The sequence below is a fragment of the Enhydra lutris genome, unplaced genomic scaffold, assembly GCF_002288905.1.
Source record: "Enhydra lutris kenyoni isolate GAN:26980312 unplaced genomic scaffold, ASM228890v2 scaffoldscaffold2, whole genome shotgun sequence".
NCBI classification, from domain to species: Eukaryota; Metazoa; Chordata; class Mammalia; order Carnivora; family Mustelidae; genus Enhydra; species Enhydra lutris.
This window is the reverse complement of record NW_019154086.1, coordinates 39,683,165-39,697,203: the sequence shown is the minus strand read 5'-3', so window position 1 is coordinate 39,697,203 and position 14,039 is coordinate 39,683,165. Positions and strand designations below refer to the sequence as shown.

Genomic DNA, 14,039 nt, shown 5'->3' with positions numbered 1-14,039 from the left:
CAAAGTGGAAATTAAACCCCAAAAGATAGGACAGCAAAGGAAAGGATAAGAGTAGCGACTTAAAAGTGAGACATAATCAAGAGGAAGTATTCAAAATTTAAAAAGATCCTGGGGCACCTGGGTGGCTCAGTCGTTAAGCATCTGCTTCTGGTTCTGGTCATGATTCCAGGGTCCTGGGATCAAGCCCCGTATCGGGCTCACTGCTTGGCGGGAAGCCTTCTTCTCCCTCTCTCACTCCCCCTGCTTGTGTTCCCTCAGTGAATGAATGAATGAATGAATGAATGGAATGAATGAATGAATAAATAAATAAATATAAAAAACAAAAATAAATTAAAAAGATCTAAGTATGTTTCATGAAAAAGCCAGTGGGAAAAGACTAACCAGACAAGAAAAAATAACAGATAAAATGCAAAGGTGGGAAGAGATGGAATCCAATGTACAGACCTAAGGTAATGATCTTAAAAAGACTAGGACCTCTTCCATCTCTGAGATTAGAGGAGGAAAGGTCAGGAGAGATGCAATAACCATGGACGTGGCAAGAATAGAAGTTCATGTCCAGCGGTCTTTCTGTTCACAATACTTCTAATAGAGCCATTATTTCATTTTAACATGCAGCTTGAAACTCAGACTGGAAACCTAACCAAGCTGCTCCTTACAAATAATACATCAAGAGGTTCCATTCCAATGTAATATTTTAGACTAGAAAAGCAATCTGGAAGAAAAAAAAAAAGTTTTCTGGTGGGTAGCCTTAAAAGCACAGGCTCTAGAATCAGTATGTTGGAGACTATATCCTAACTCCGTCATTTATTAGCTGGATGATCTTAAGCAAATTACTTAAGTTCTGTGTGTTTCAATCTGATCACCAGGAAAGTGAGAATAATGGTTGTGAGGACTAAATGAGAAAATCAATTAAAAGAGCTTAGGGAAAAACTGAGCTTAGTAAATGCTACAAGTTGTTATACACAGAAGTTAGTGTAGTTCTTAGAAAAGAGTTTTCAATAATTTGTAAATATAGCAACCTTAAATTATGTATCTTTCCTACCTTGTGGGACAGAAATGGCAGAGGAAGAAGTACAAACCTAATCTTGATAATAGTTAAAGATGTTTCCTTCTCTACTATAAATCTTCAAATAATTACTTTTATTCAGCAAATAAAACCCTAATTCACCTAACAATTATTTTAACTTAACGTGCTGACCTAGCTTATCTTTCCCAATGAATGACTCTAACAGAATACTTTTTACTATACAAGACCAAAATACAAATTATGTCATATTTTTAAAAGGCTGTGAAGACTTACAATCCAGTTGCTTAACACAGAAAGTGGGCAGATGATCAGTGTTGTTCTTGATCTCTCTTCAACATCAGTTTTCTTTGAACCCTCCATTGCAGATGCTCCTGAAAAGAATGAGTCAGTTGAAACAGTCTTTAGTTTTATTCTCATATATATGAAGTCAATAAAGAGATGACAATATATGCCTTCATGAAAAGAGAAAATAGGAAGAATTAAAATGAAGTAGATAGACTACTGTTTCCAGCCATGATGACGTAATAGGAACTAGATTTTACCTTGTCAATTTATTATTTTTTACCTTGTCCCTTTAAACAACTAAAATCCAGACAGTGATTACTTATAAGGGGAGGTAGAGAATTATGATTTAGAGGAGATACAAGGAAAAAGTTTGGAGTATCTCCTGATATGTATTTAAGTTATTCATAGTTATTCATTGAGATAGCATTTGTTTTATGCAGTTTTTGGAATCTGTACAGTCACAACCTCATGTAATTTCCTCCCACACTCTACTAGAGTGACAAACAGGATACAGCAAAAGTGGTGGTATACCACTTCTGAGATTAAGTTATAAAGGATGCAGTTTCTGTCTTGGGTGCTCTCTTCCTCTCTCTCTGTGCCCACTCCCTTTGGAGGAAACCAGCTGCCATGTTGCAAGAATACTCAGGCAGCCTATGAAAGGACACAGTATAATTTTATTTTCCATTCCCCTACTGGACAGTATTACATTACTTCCAGTATTTTTCTAAAATAACACAGCAGTGAAAACTACTTTTTCATGTGTCCTTCTACATATCTAGATGATATATCTATCTTCATTATATCTTGCCTAACTGTTCTCCATAGTAATTTATACTCCCATCCACAGTGCATAAGAGTTCCTGTTGCTGTCCAATCTTGCCTATACATGGCACTGTGAGGTTTTTAAGTGTTTGTAAATTTAATGGGTGAAACGGTATCTCTCTGTTCCTTTAGTTTGATTTTTACAGTGATTGACTCTATCTGCACAGCTTTCCCTACATTTACTGGTTCTTTACGTTTTCTTTCCTTAGAATGTGCATTTGTATTCTTAGTGGCTATTCCCCTACTGGATTGTCTTTTTCCAATTGATTTGCAGAGGTTTCTTTTACACATTCTAGATACTAATCCTCTGTTTAAGTTACACTTAACCAGAAATATCTTCTTCAGTCTTATCATTTTTCATCTTGTTTATGTTGCACTTTGATGCATGATAATTTAAAATGTAGGAGAATTTTATCAATTTTTTGACTTTTTGTGTCTTATTTAAGAAAGCACTATCATTTCTGTCTCCACTCACTGATTTTTCTTTCTATTCTGTTTTTCTTTCAGAAATGTGGTTACTTTTTTTTTCACAGCTATGACTTTAAAATTTTTCTCTTCTATTATAGTAGAAGTTATGTTATGAGCCTGCAAGAAAGAACTTTTTGAGATGAACTTAATTCTATCTGAATTCTAATTTTAGAATTAATTCTAAATTCACAAAAAGAATTCCATGTTTCTTAAAATTTCTAAAATTAGGGTCAAGAGTATTCTATCTGAAATGCCTATATTTTCAATTCAATTAATTAATTCTCAGACCAAAAGCTAGCTCTTTTTTCATCATTCTGTGTTGGGTCAAATATCATCTCCTTAAGCAGGACCCTTTCATCAATCATTATTTCACTATCCTCCTTTATTTTATTCACAATTCCCATTATTTAAAATTACATGTTCCCTTGTTTATGTTTTCCCATCAACAGACATAAATTTCATGAAAATAGACTTCTGCATGGTATATCCCCAACATGTAAGATATAGGAGAGTAAGTTACAGAGATACAATAACTAGACCCAGATTTCCTTAACCTTAGGGTTCAAACTCTTTCCTTCTCAAATATTTAGATTCTTATACAATGTTTTCCTCTGAACTACAAAATATAAAATTATAATAAAGATGACTAACATTCATAAATGACAAATTCTACTCATACCAAGAACTGAATCTTTATTATCATTTAAATAAATTCAAATAAATCAGCTTTTAAAGAGACATCAATTGCTCTGGGCCTTCAGTAGAAGAAGACATTTCTGTTACTCAGATGATTTAAGGACCTCTTTTCCATCTATTTTTTACCTAACTAAAATAAGCAGAATTAGAAAAGGTACTAGGAGAACATATAAACATGCACTTCCAGGGAAAATGGAATTATCTTTTTCTCTACTTTCTAAACTTCTTGTACATGTTCTCTTAACTGTTGTCATTAAAAATTTTTAAATTGAAAAACAGAAGTTTTAAGTTGAAAAACAAAAGCTAAAAAACCATGAAATTTACTGACCCTTTTTCAACATTCTCCTTTTTGTTGTAGGGGTAGATGAAGTAAGTGCACATGCAAACTCTGTATCTTCTTTAACCTTAGAAGATCCTGCTGAAATAAAACCACAGAATCATTAAGAAATTTGGAAACTTATTCTCTCCTATGCTGAGGTACAGGTACCTCCTGAGGATAGGAAATAAAAATAACACTTTCATACTCCAAATCTTAAGAGTGTATATTTTTTTTTATTTTTTTTTATTTTATTTTTTTTTTAAGAGTGTATATTATCCAAAAAAACCCCAAGTATCTGATGACCAAAATTGCTTGACACAAGCATATCATTCCTGCTCAACAAAGGAATGTAGTCACTTGTCATAAAGTGTTACTTCTCTTGAGGAAGAGATGTGAAAGCAGGAGCAACCATATACAAAGTGATTCAGCTTCCAGGTGGAAGAATATTTTCAAGGAAACGGATGTTTGACTTCTAATGATGAGGCTGCCAAATTTTCATATTATCAGCTGGTGGTAATGAGTAATTTTCCAAATATAATATAATTTCTCAACTAATTAGTAATACAGTATGATCTAGTTTACAGGAAAAGAAAGAGTTATGTTTTAAAGGTATAGAAAAAAGTAATGATACTCACTGGTTATTTTTACATCTATATGACAAAGTGAACAGTACTAACACCAAGAAGGAGCTCCCACCCAACTTTTATAATTATAATTTATTCACATAAGGTTTTAGTGGAGTCATTTTATAAGTAGTAAAAATTACTTTGTTTAAAGTTAGTTTAAATATTTCTGCTAGATTTTAATTTGAAATTAATCTTTCAATTTGCCTCATTTACCACCCTTGATAAGTGTAAACGGCAATCAGGTGTAAGACCTATTACTAAAAAATCCAAGATAGATAAATATAAACCTATGGAGTTTTACTTTAAGTAATCCTTAAGTGTAGATTATGAATACTGAGATTTATATACATACCTTTTACTCTTTTAGTCTCAGACTGTGGATTTTTCAGTTTCCCTACAACAAAATGAAATACAAAAACAGTCACACTAGGAAATTAGAATGTAAGACACATTATCAAAATCAAATCCATTTCATACTACCTTTCATTTTCTGTGGCAATTCACTTATTTCATTTTCCTCTGAATCACTGCTTTCAGTGTGCTGGATAGCAGTTTTTCTTCTAAAAGAGAAGTATACACAAATTTTTTCAAACCAAACCAAAATGGGATATGAAAACATCAGTTTAATACATGCAGTATAAATGCTTCTGTGTTGCCTGTTTGTCTTCTGAAAAAATTTCAAGGAAAATTTGACAGGTGTATGTAAAGTTTGCTAAAAGCATTTTGCTTTTATATGCAGATGCATTTACTACACAAAATACAGTACCACTACTATTAAATTTGAAAAAGCCAACCATCCTAAAAATAATACTCATTTTTAATACTGAGCTTAATATTTGGCAATTCAAACAAAACATCTATATAAAACTAGAACTAAAAAGTAACTCTTGTCAAAGAAAATACTTCTAATATAATGAAATGAGCAGCTAAGATGCAAAAATGCAATTCTCTTACAATGAAAAATTTTATGTATTTTGTGTAGAAACAGTACATTACAGTGGTTAAGCACCTAAAAATAATGGACTTTGGAGTCAGACTGCTAGATACAAATTTCTATTCCCCTACTTATTTGCTATGTGACTTTAGGGGAGTCACTTAATATTCTTCTATGCCTGTTTCCTCATTTGCAAAACAGAAATAAAAATACAATTCACTTCATAAGATGTGTTACAATATGCAATGTCCCTAGAACAGTGCCTGTTGCATAGTAAACGCACATGTATTAACTATCCTATGTGTGTTAGTTATTACTTTTTCCTCCACGGCCTCATTACTATTTCCATGTCCTTTATATCTTATTTGGTGAATCTAACAGTGCTGTTCTCATGCTCATGGTCAGTTCAGAGTTGTAAGATTTTAGATCTATACGAGAAACTGAGGAGTCCTGGATTTGTGCTCAGTTTAGACAGGTATTAATGACAGAAAACAATTAACAAAGCCCCAGTTTTGAGATCCTTATTGGACTAGCTAATACAGACTCAGTTTTGTGGTCCCACCTACAGATATTATGGCAGACAATATATAAAAAGCCAAGTATGTAGACCTACTTCTGAGGGTAAATGAAATTTATAAAGTGAACAGATTCAAGTTAAGATCAGAGGAGCATTATGTATTTTATTCAAATTCTCCCTCTAGTTTACATTAATATAATACTCTCCATAAAAAAACCTCATCACGTCTTATTTCTAAAGGTGAAATGACAACTGCGATGAGCAAAGAGCGCTTCTATTAAATCATCTAATAGCTGTCTGTTTTCATCCCCTCAAAATATAAAGAAAACTCTTCTAAAATCAACAACAACAACAACAACAAAAAAAAAAAACCTTAGGAGCTAGATCTTAGTTCCTATGTGAAAGAAATAGAAAAAAGGTGGTAGAAAGATAAGTAATTATTAAAAACTACCAATTCACTTATTTCATAGATTAGTATTACTTTTCTTCACCTATAAAATGAGAACACCTACCTGCCTAAGTCAGTGATTTTGGAAGTTTTAAGTAACAGAATGAATTTGAAAGAACTATATAACTGAGATAAATGGTCATATTTCTCTCCTATATCTAAGAAAATGGAGAAAGAGTTTAAACAAACATTACATACAATCAAACCATAGCAAAGTTTACCTTTTGGGGCGGGAGCTAGACAATTCTGACTTGGGATATTTATTCTTTCCCTTGACATCTGAAATACTGGGTTCTCCACTACATCTAGATCCTTTCATTTCAAAGAAAAGGACAAATATACAGAGTATTAGTAAATTGTCTTGACTACTAGCAGTATCCTTAAAACCTTGGTTTTCCAAATCAATAGTTCAACTTTTTAAATATCTTCATTCTTGTTCTTTCAATCGGCCAGCTCCTCTCTCTACCCCCTCACCACAAAGGTCTACACCATACTGGAACCTGTGCTTAGACTCTTTTAACTCCTCTGACTCCCAGATGATGATCTACTTCACTTCACAAAGAAAATCAAATGCTATCTTCTATAAACCCCTAATTTTCCTACATTTTATTCCCTCAATTATCTATATTTTCCATCAACCTTACTTTCTCCTTTCCTTCTAACATTAACTCACCTATCTATTCTCTTGATCTCACTGCCCCCACAGAGGCCTACAAATTCTCTACATGGTACCCAAAATCTCTTCCTATCCATGGATTTCTTTCAATTGTACCTTCATCTCTAACTATTTTTCCATTTCTATTTCAAACTTAGCAAAATACATAATAAATAACAACTGTTATTTCCAAGTCTTCACCTACTGATCTTAAAATGTTTTTGGTTTTGCTCCACTCTAACCAAACTTCAAAGATTAATTTTGTGAATTTATTGCTAAATCAGCTATGTAACTGCTAAATCCAGAGATCTCTTTTCAGTTCTCCTCTACTTCACAATTTGGCTCTTACCTATCTTTCTACCCTTAACTGCTATTGTCCATGTACATTACAATTACCATAAATTATTCTGAGGTCTCAGAACAAAATATGCTTTATGTTCCTATTGTTTTGTTTTTACTGCCCTTTCATGTAATTTCTTCTCAACCAAAATGTTCTCCTCAGCTTCTCCAACTGGTGTACAACCACCCAATTCCATCATGACCTCCTTGATGAAATTTTTCCTGACTACCAGTTCTCATGAGATTTTTAGAAGAGATCCTAAAATTTTTACATATTACAAAGCCAGAGCTCAAATTACATCATCAGACTGGAAAAATGTAAATACAGGATCATGTTCAAAAGTAAACCTTACCTTTGATTAGTCCATCTGCCTTTTCACTGGTATTGTTTCCTCCAAGTTTCATAGATTGATCGTTAACATTACACTCCTGGATGAAAAGGCATATTTCTTACATAGCATTGCTGTCAGTTTTAAATAAACTTAAAATGCATCCTTTATATTGCTTTACTTTACATATTAAAGATTACTTAGATTGGTACTCCATTCTGGAGCAATGCGGGGAGGTGCATTAAGTGAAGAGGAAAAAATAAATAGATTAAAAATGTTTTCATAGGTATCTCAAAAGTGAAAACTAGTTGGTCTTTATCTGTTCAAAAGGAATACAAATAGCAAAACTCAATTATAAATGGCATATAATTACTGTAAGAAACATTAAACATGAAATGGAAATTTACTTTAGAATTAAAAGGAATTCTCAGACTACTAACTTTTAGCCAAGAGTCCCTACTCAGTAAATAACTTATCTTTAATGAGGCTGCCACTGCCATCCTTGTTCTCCAGAATTGCCAAGGTGGGTAGACAACAAGAGTACAGGTTTCAGAGTACCTCCTATCATACTCTATTAGGGATTTTCTTGTCAACCCTGACTTTTTCTTTTTCCCTTCATGTATATCCCTTTGTTTCAAAATCTATCAGTGTACATATAGAATACATGAATACCAAAACTTCTATAGAAGTAAAAATTTACAGTTCTTTGTAAAAATATTTTTAAATGAATCTAAAAGGGTAGGGTTCCTCTAATCTTTAATTTTTAACTTCATTCTGTAGGTACAAATGACAAATGCCAATTGGGGTGAATTTAATTCTTCCCATTAAAAAAGAAAGGCACGTGATTAAGTCATATCAAATAGAGAATAGGACTGGGAGGCAGGAGTACAAAGTAATTTTTGCTGAGATTGGGATAAGAAAGGATAATTTTAGTATTAAAAAATACAATTTGAAACATCTTCTAAAATCCTACAAGTTTTACTAAAAATGTAGATGAAAAGATCCATCCCCTTCTAATGATATGAGTCTAAATAAGCTGAAAATTTTAAATATAACATATCTAGAAATCATGTTAAATAGTTATTTTAAGTAATTGTTATTTGTATTTTTTCAGAGCTCAGGATATTTTATTTTAATCAATGTCAAATATTTACACTAAGACTGCATAGGCATTATAAAATTAACACACTGCAGTCCAAAATTGCCATTTTTATCATAACAGTATTACACCTTTCTTTCCTTTTTTTTTTTTTTTCACAAGCTCGATAAATGATCTTATTTTTTTCTCCAAGTTTTCATTTAAATTCCAGGTAGTTAACAGTATACTATTAGTTTCAGGTATAGAACTGAAGTGATTCATCACTTAATGTACAATACCCGATATAAGAAACTGATACTAAAATTGCTTTTCATCAAATGTTCTATGTACTCCTCTTCAATAATTAGTTCAACCATTTATTAAACAAAAGCAAAAAAGAACCTAACAGTTTATCCACAAATAAAGGATGCTCATTACTCTTTTTTTTTTTTTTAAGATTTCGTTTATTTAGGGGCGCCTGGGTGGCTCAGTCATTAAGTGTCTGCCTTCGGCTCAGGTCATGATCCCAGGGTCTTGTAATCGAGCCCCACAGCGGGCTCCCCGCTCAACAGGAAGCCTGCTTCTCCCTCTGCTTGTGTTTCCTCTTTCGCTGGGTCTCTCTCTGTCAAATAAATAAATCAAATCTTAAAAAAAAAAAAAAAAGATTTGATTTATTTATTTGAGAGAGAGAGAGAGCGATAGATCACAAGTAGGCAGAGAGGCAGGCAGAAAGAGGGGGGAAGCAGGCTCCCTGCTCAGCAGAGATCCTGACGAGGGGCTCGATCCCAGGACCCTGAGATCATGACCTGTGCTGAAGGCAGAAGCTAAACCCACTGAGCCACCCAGGAGCCCCTCATTATTCTTTTACAGGAAATGATTTTGCTCAGCAAGTTTTTTCTACACAGAGTTCAAAATTAAGCCATCTACAATGTCCAAACCTATCAAGTCATATTACACTCCAAACTAATGGAACTTAAATCAATGACATTTCACTCTATAAGCTTGGACTAGCTAAATCTATTTAAAACTGTAATATTTTTGTTGCAATAAATTCTTAGCTGGAAATCACACTTTCAGCCTCAATTTCAATAAATTTGACAAAGCAGAAACACAACACCTTCCTGCTACGTAACACCTTAAATGCATGGCTGATTTTTGGAGCTGGGGGGAGGCCTTACTGGTAATAGATAATTTTTTAAGCTAATAATTGCTACTGAAGCTGAAAGTTGTCTTGCGTTGTGGTGTTCTGTTTTAATAACAAAATGTAAGAAAAACAGGATATAAAGTATCAAAACTACTCATGGTAAGGAACTGAATCCCAGATATTTGACAACAGAGTTAAATTCCAACAAAAGTACAAAGTAGGAAATGCAACCAAGGTGGAGAAATTAATAATACAGACTCTGAATAAACAGTGGCAGGAAACTGATACACAGCCTCTTTGAAAACTAAAAAATTAGAAGAGCAGTAGTTTAAAAAAAAAGTCAAAAATTAAGTCAAAACACGTTAAAAAAAAATTTAAAGAAGAGGTATTTTGTATATGCTTTTTGCTATTATTCCCTACTTTAAGTTCTTTGAATTTTAAGCTGAAAATGGAAAATAACTGTTTCATTCTAATAACATTTATTTTTCTATAAAACTAATTCACTTGTTATTCTTAGAAACTGAGTAGAAGCATGTTTATATGCAATATGAAAAAATATATATAAATTAAGTATCAAGAAAGTCACCCTTGTTATCATCACTAGGACATGATTGTCACTATGTATGACTACATTTAGACTCATACATACATAAATACACCTTTCTAAAATGAGACCCCAGGGACTTGGGGAGGTCAGTCAGTTAAGTGTCTGCCTTTGGCTCAGATCATGACCCCAGAATCCTGGGATTGAGTCCTGCATCGGGTTCCCTGCTCAGCCAGGAGTCTGCTCCTCCCTCTCCCTCTGCTCCTTCCCCAACTCGTGCATGCTGTCTTGCTCTCTCTCAAATAAATAAATATTAAAAATAAATAAAAATAAATAAATAAAATAAAATGAGACTCAACTCTATTCACAAATGTGTCCCTGGCCTCTTTTTTTCTTTTAACTAAGAAATATAAAAATAAGTGTTCTTCAAAAATAGGATTTTATAGTTACAAAATATTAAATTTTAAGGCTATATAATAATATAACTTATTGGGAGGAGTTTCTTTTCTGCCTTAAATAAGGCATAGAGGAAAAAGTTTGTACTTTTATCTCTGGAAAAAAAATGGATTTCTGAGGATTTACTTACTTCTTTATTTTTTTAAACAAATTTACTTTTTTAAGTAGGCTCCTTGCCCAGTGTGGAGCCCAACACAGGGCTTGTACTCACAACCCTGATGTCAAGACGTGGGCTAAAATCAAGAGTCAGATGCTTAACTGACAAAGCCACCCAAGCACCCCCCTGATAACTTCTTTACATAACTTCTCTGAAATGGCACTACTGAGTCACAGATTTATAAACACTTTTAAGATTCTTGATATATATTACCCAATTACCCCCAAAAACACAATACCCAACTTTCACTCTTATAGCTACACATAAGAGAGGCCATTCATCATTTCTCTAAAAACACTGGATATTATCAATTTTTTGGCAAATTATTTTTTAATGACAAAATTAAAATGAACCAGGGACTTTGGAGAAAACACACTCAACTTTACCTTCTTCAGCTGACTTTTTTTAATTCTTTCAATAGGAAGAGGTTTGCCATCATGGAAGTTGGTAAGAATAACTGCAATGGCTGTCAGAGTTTTGCCCTTTAAAAATGTTTTTAAAAGACAAATGGTCAGATTCGGAAACCTAGTTAACCAGAGAACATTCCAAAACCAATTTTAAAATCAAGTGGGCAAAATCATATAGCATTCAAGGTCACAGAAGCATACTATTGTATTAATCTACATATTAATAAAAAGTACTTTATTGATTAAGAAATGCTTTCCCACACTGTATTACTAAGAATTATTAAATGGTTTACTCTATAAAATACTATAAGCATCCCTGAAAGACTATTATAAGATGTTTAACCCTGAACTAATAACTTTATCATGAAACTACAACTTTGCTTGCCATGTAGTTCAGAGCTAATTAAATGATTAGTAATTCCAGTATGCACATGAGATAATTTTATTAAATTTCACTTAAAGATCACTGTTAAGACTCAAAAGCTTTAACTTATCAACAAAGCACAAACGACATATTTCTTGTGCATTTTTCTTAAATAGAAGCACGTAACTTTTCATTACTTTCCATAGCTCAGTTTATAATTAGCAATACAGAAATAACTCTTTGGCAATTTTAAAATAGTTAAAGCAGCAGTTTTCTAAGTGTAGCCCACAGGTCCTGGAGTTTCCCAGGACCCTCTCAGCAGCATGTACAAATCTATTTTCATAATACTGCTAAGACCTTATTTGTGTTGATATCTATAGTAATGCCACAAAAGGGAATTATGGACAAAACCATTGGTGCCTTAGCATGAAAACAAAGCAGCTGGCACTACATCATACTAGTGGTCATTGTATTCTTGGCTGCCACATATTCACATATTACAAAGAAAAAAAAAAATTCTACTTATAAGAATATTCTATGAGAATATTCTTGATGAAGCAGTACACATGACTTTTATTAAATTTTACCTCAAGTATACATGTAAATATTCTTAAGTATAACAAGATGGGAAGAGCACATCAAAATACTCTTGGTTCCACACCAAAATATGAGGGCTATCTAGAGAAAAATGACTTGTGAGACTGAGGTTATAAGCTCAACTAGCACCATGCATCACTATTTTTACTTAAAAGAATGACCAACAATCAGTTATTCATGACTGAGTGGCAGACGTTTTTGAAAAATTAACAAAGTACAGCTATCTTCAAGGGAAAATAATTGACAGATTTGTTGTAAGTGATAAAATCTGAACCTTCAAGCAAAAATTAAAATGTTGGAAAACTTGTATCTGGGGGTGCCTGGGTGGCTCCGTGGGTTAAAACTTGTATCTGACACCATGAGCACAGCAGCTTCCCAAAATGTAGATGCCTTTCTAATAAGATTCGCAGTACTATCAAAGAATATAAACTTTTGATACTATATAATGAAATGTATCAACATCTGGCAGATCTGTGTAACTCGATGAACCAGTATTTTCCAAATAAGCAATGACTGATGTTATAAAATTATGCATAAGCGCAATATTCATTCAATGTGCAAGCTACACCAATGGATTTTAATGCAAGAGAGTACAAAAAGCTCACTCATACCATTTTTAAGTTCCATGTTGTAACTGTTATCCATTAATAAACTAATACTTGCTTAATTTTGTTGTACCAAAGAATTACACAGTTATCTAAAAAGACTATTAAGATACTCCTTATGTTTCCCAACTTCGTATCTGTGTGAGAACTAATCCTTATGTACCTGCATCAAAACACCTTATCAACAGAATGAATGAAAAAGCAGTTATGAGGACTCAGAATTCATCTCTTGGGCCAAACATTAAAGAGATTTGCAAAAATGTAAAACAATCCCAGTCTTATCTAAATTATTTTTGTTTTGGAATAGTCCCTTTTCATTTAAAAATATGCTATGTATGTTAATAAGTAATGAGTTTATTGTTTTTAAATTACTAACTTCAAAATTTTTACTTTAATATTTAATACTATAAATATTGATATAACCCATAAATACAAAAAGCCCTTTGGGACTGTCAAAAATTTTTAAGAATGTAATGGTTATTGAGACCAAAAAGTATTAAAACTGCTAGTGTAAGGAATCACAAATATATATTTAATACTCTGTATATCATAATACTGTGATAGAATACAAACAATTCCATGTAACATTGTTGTCTTTCCCTCCCTTCTGTAAAGATCCATGAAAGATAAGCTACCTCGAATTTCCAAAGAAAACTGAAAATACATTCATACATTATTGTATGAATATTGTATTGTTTGTACCTTAACAAAATAAACCAAAACAAACAAAAAAATATAGTCTCATTTTAAGTGAAATAGAGAAAATTATTCTATACTGAAAGTGAAATCTAGTCCCATACTGGCACCAACATATTCCTATCTACTTCAAAATTACCTTCTATAAAATCTTAATTACAAAATAAAATTTTATGAACTCAAGAAAAAAAAATAATTACCAGACCCATATCATCAGCTAAAATTCCTCCATGGACATTTTCTGGTCGGTCCTTCTCAGAAAAATTTGTTATTGTGTTATAGTATAAGTCATTTCGCTGTTCCCAAAATGGCGGAAGGTCTTTACTGTTTTCCCGTGAAACCATCCAAGCTAGAGCTTGTTTTTGATGTGGAAGCAATGGTGTTTCAACAGCCTATAAATAAAAGGAAGGTCTTAAATAGAAATAAAACCAGACTTCTCTTTTTCTCCATGCAGATTCTGGAAAACACTTGACCTTGTACTAAAAACTACACAGATTAACATTGTATTTTAAAATTCCAAATAGTT

At 32.6% G+C, this 14,039-nt stretch overlaps 1 protein-coding gene across 8 annotated transcripts in view; it reads right to left on the bottom strand.

Annotated features, from left to right (window-relative positions):
* LOC111148660 (helicase like transcription factor) overlaps nt 1-14,039 on the bottom strand; it is a 54,444-nt gene that overhangs the window by 24,464 nt on the left and 15,941 nt on the right. For 6 of the 8 annotated variants that reach the window (XM_022505436.1, XM_022505444.1, XM_022505459.1 and 3 more), the window contains exons 7-14: nt 13,714-13,905; nt 11,231-11,326; nt 7,490-7,565; nt 6,364-6,454; nt 4,724-4,803; nt 4,596-4,637; nt 3,627-3,716; nt 1,301-1,398 (exon numbers count right to left, since the gene is read on the bottom strand). In XM_022505436.1, the coding sequence (XP_022361144.1) occupies nt 1,301-1,398; nt 3,627-3,716; nt 4,596-4,637; nt 4,724-4,803; nt 6,364-6,454; nt 7,490-7,565; nt 11,231-11,326; nt 13,714-13,905 (765 nt within the window). The remainder of the gene's footprint in view (nt 1-1,300; nt 1,399-3,626; nt 3,717-4,595; nt 4,638-4,723; nt 4,804-6,363; nt 6,455-7,489; nt 7,566-11,230; nt 11,327-13,713; nt 13,906-14,039) is intronic. The other 2 variants (XM_022505452.1, XM_022505485.1) reach the window with 1 other exon arrangement.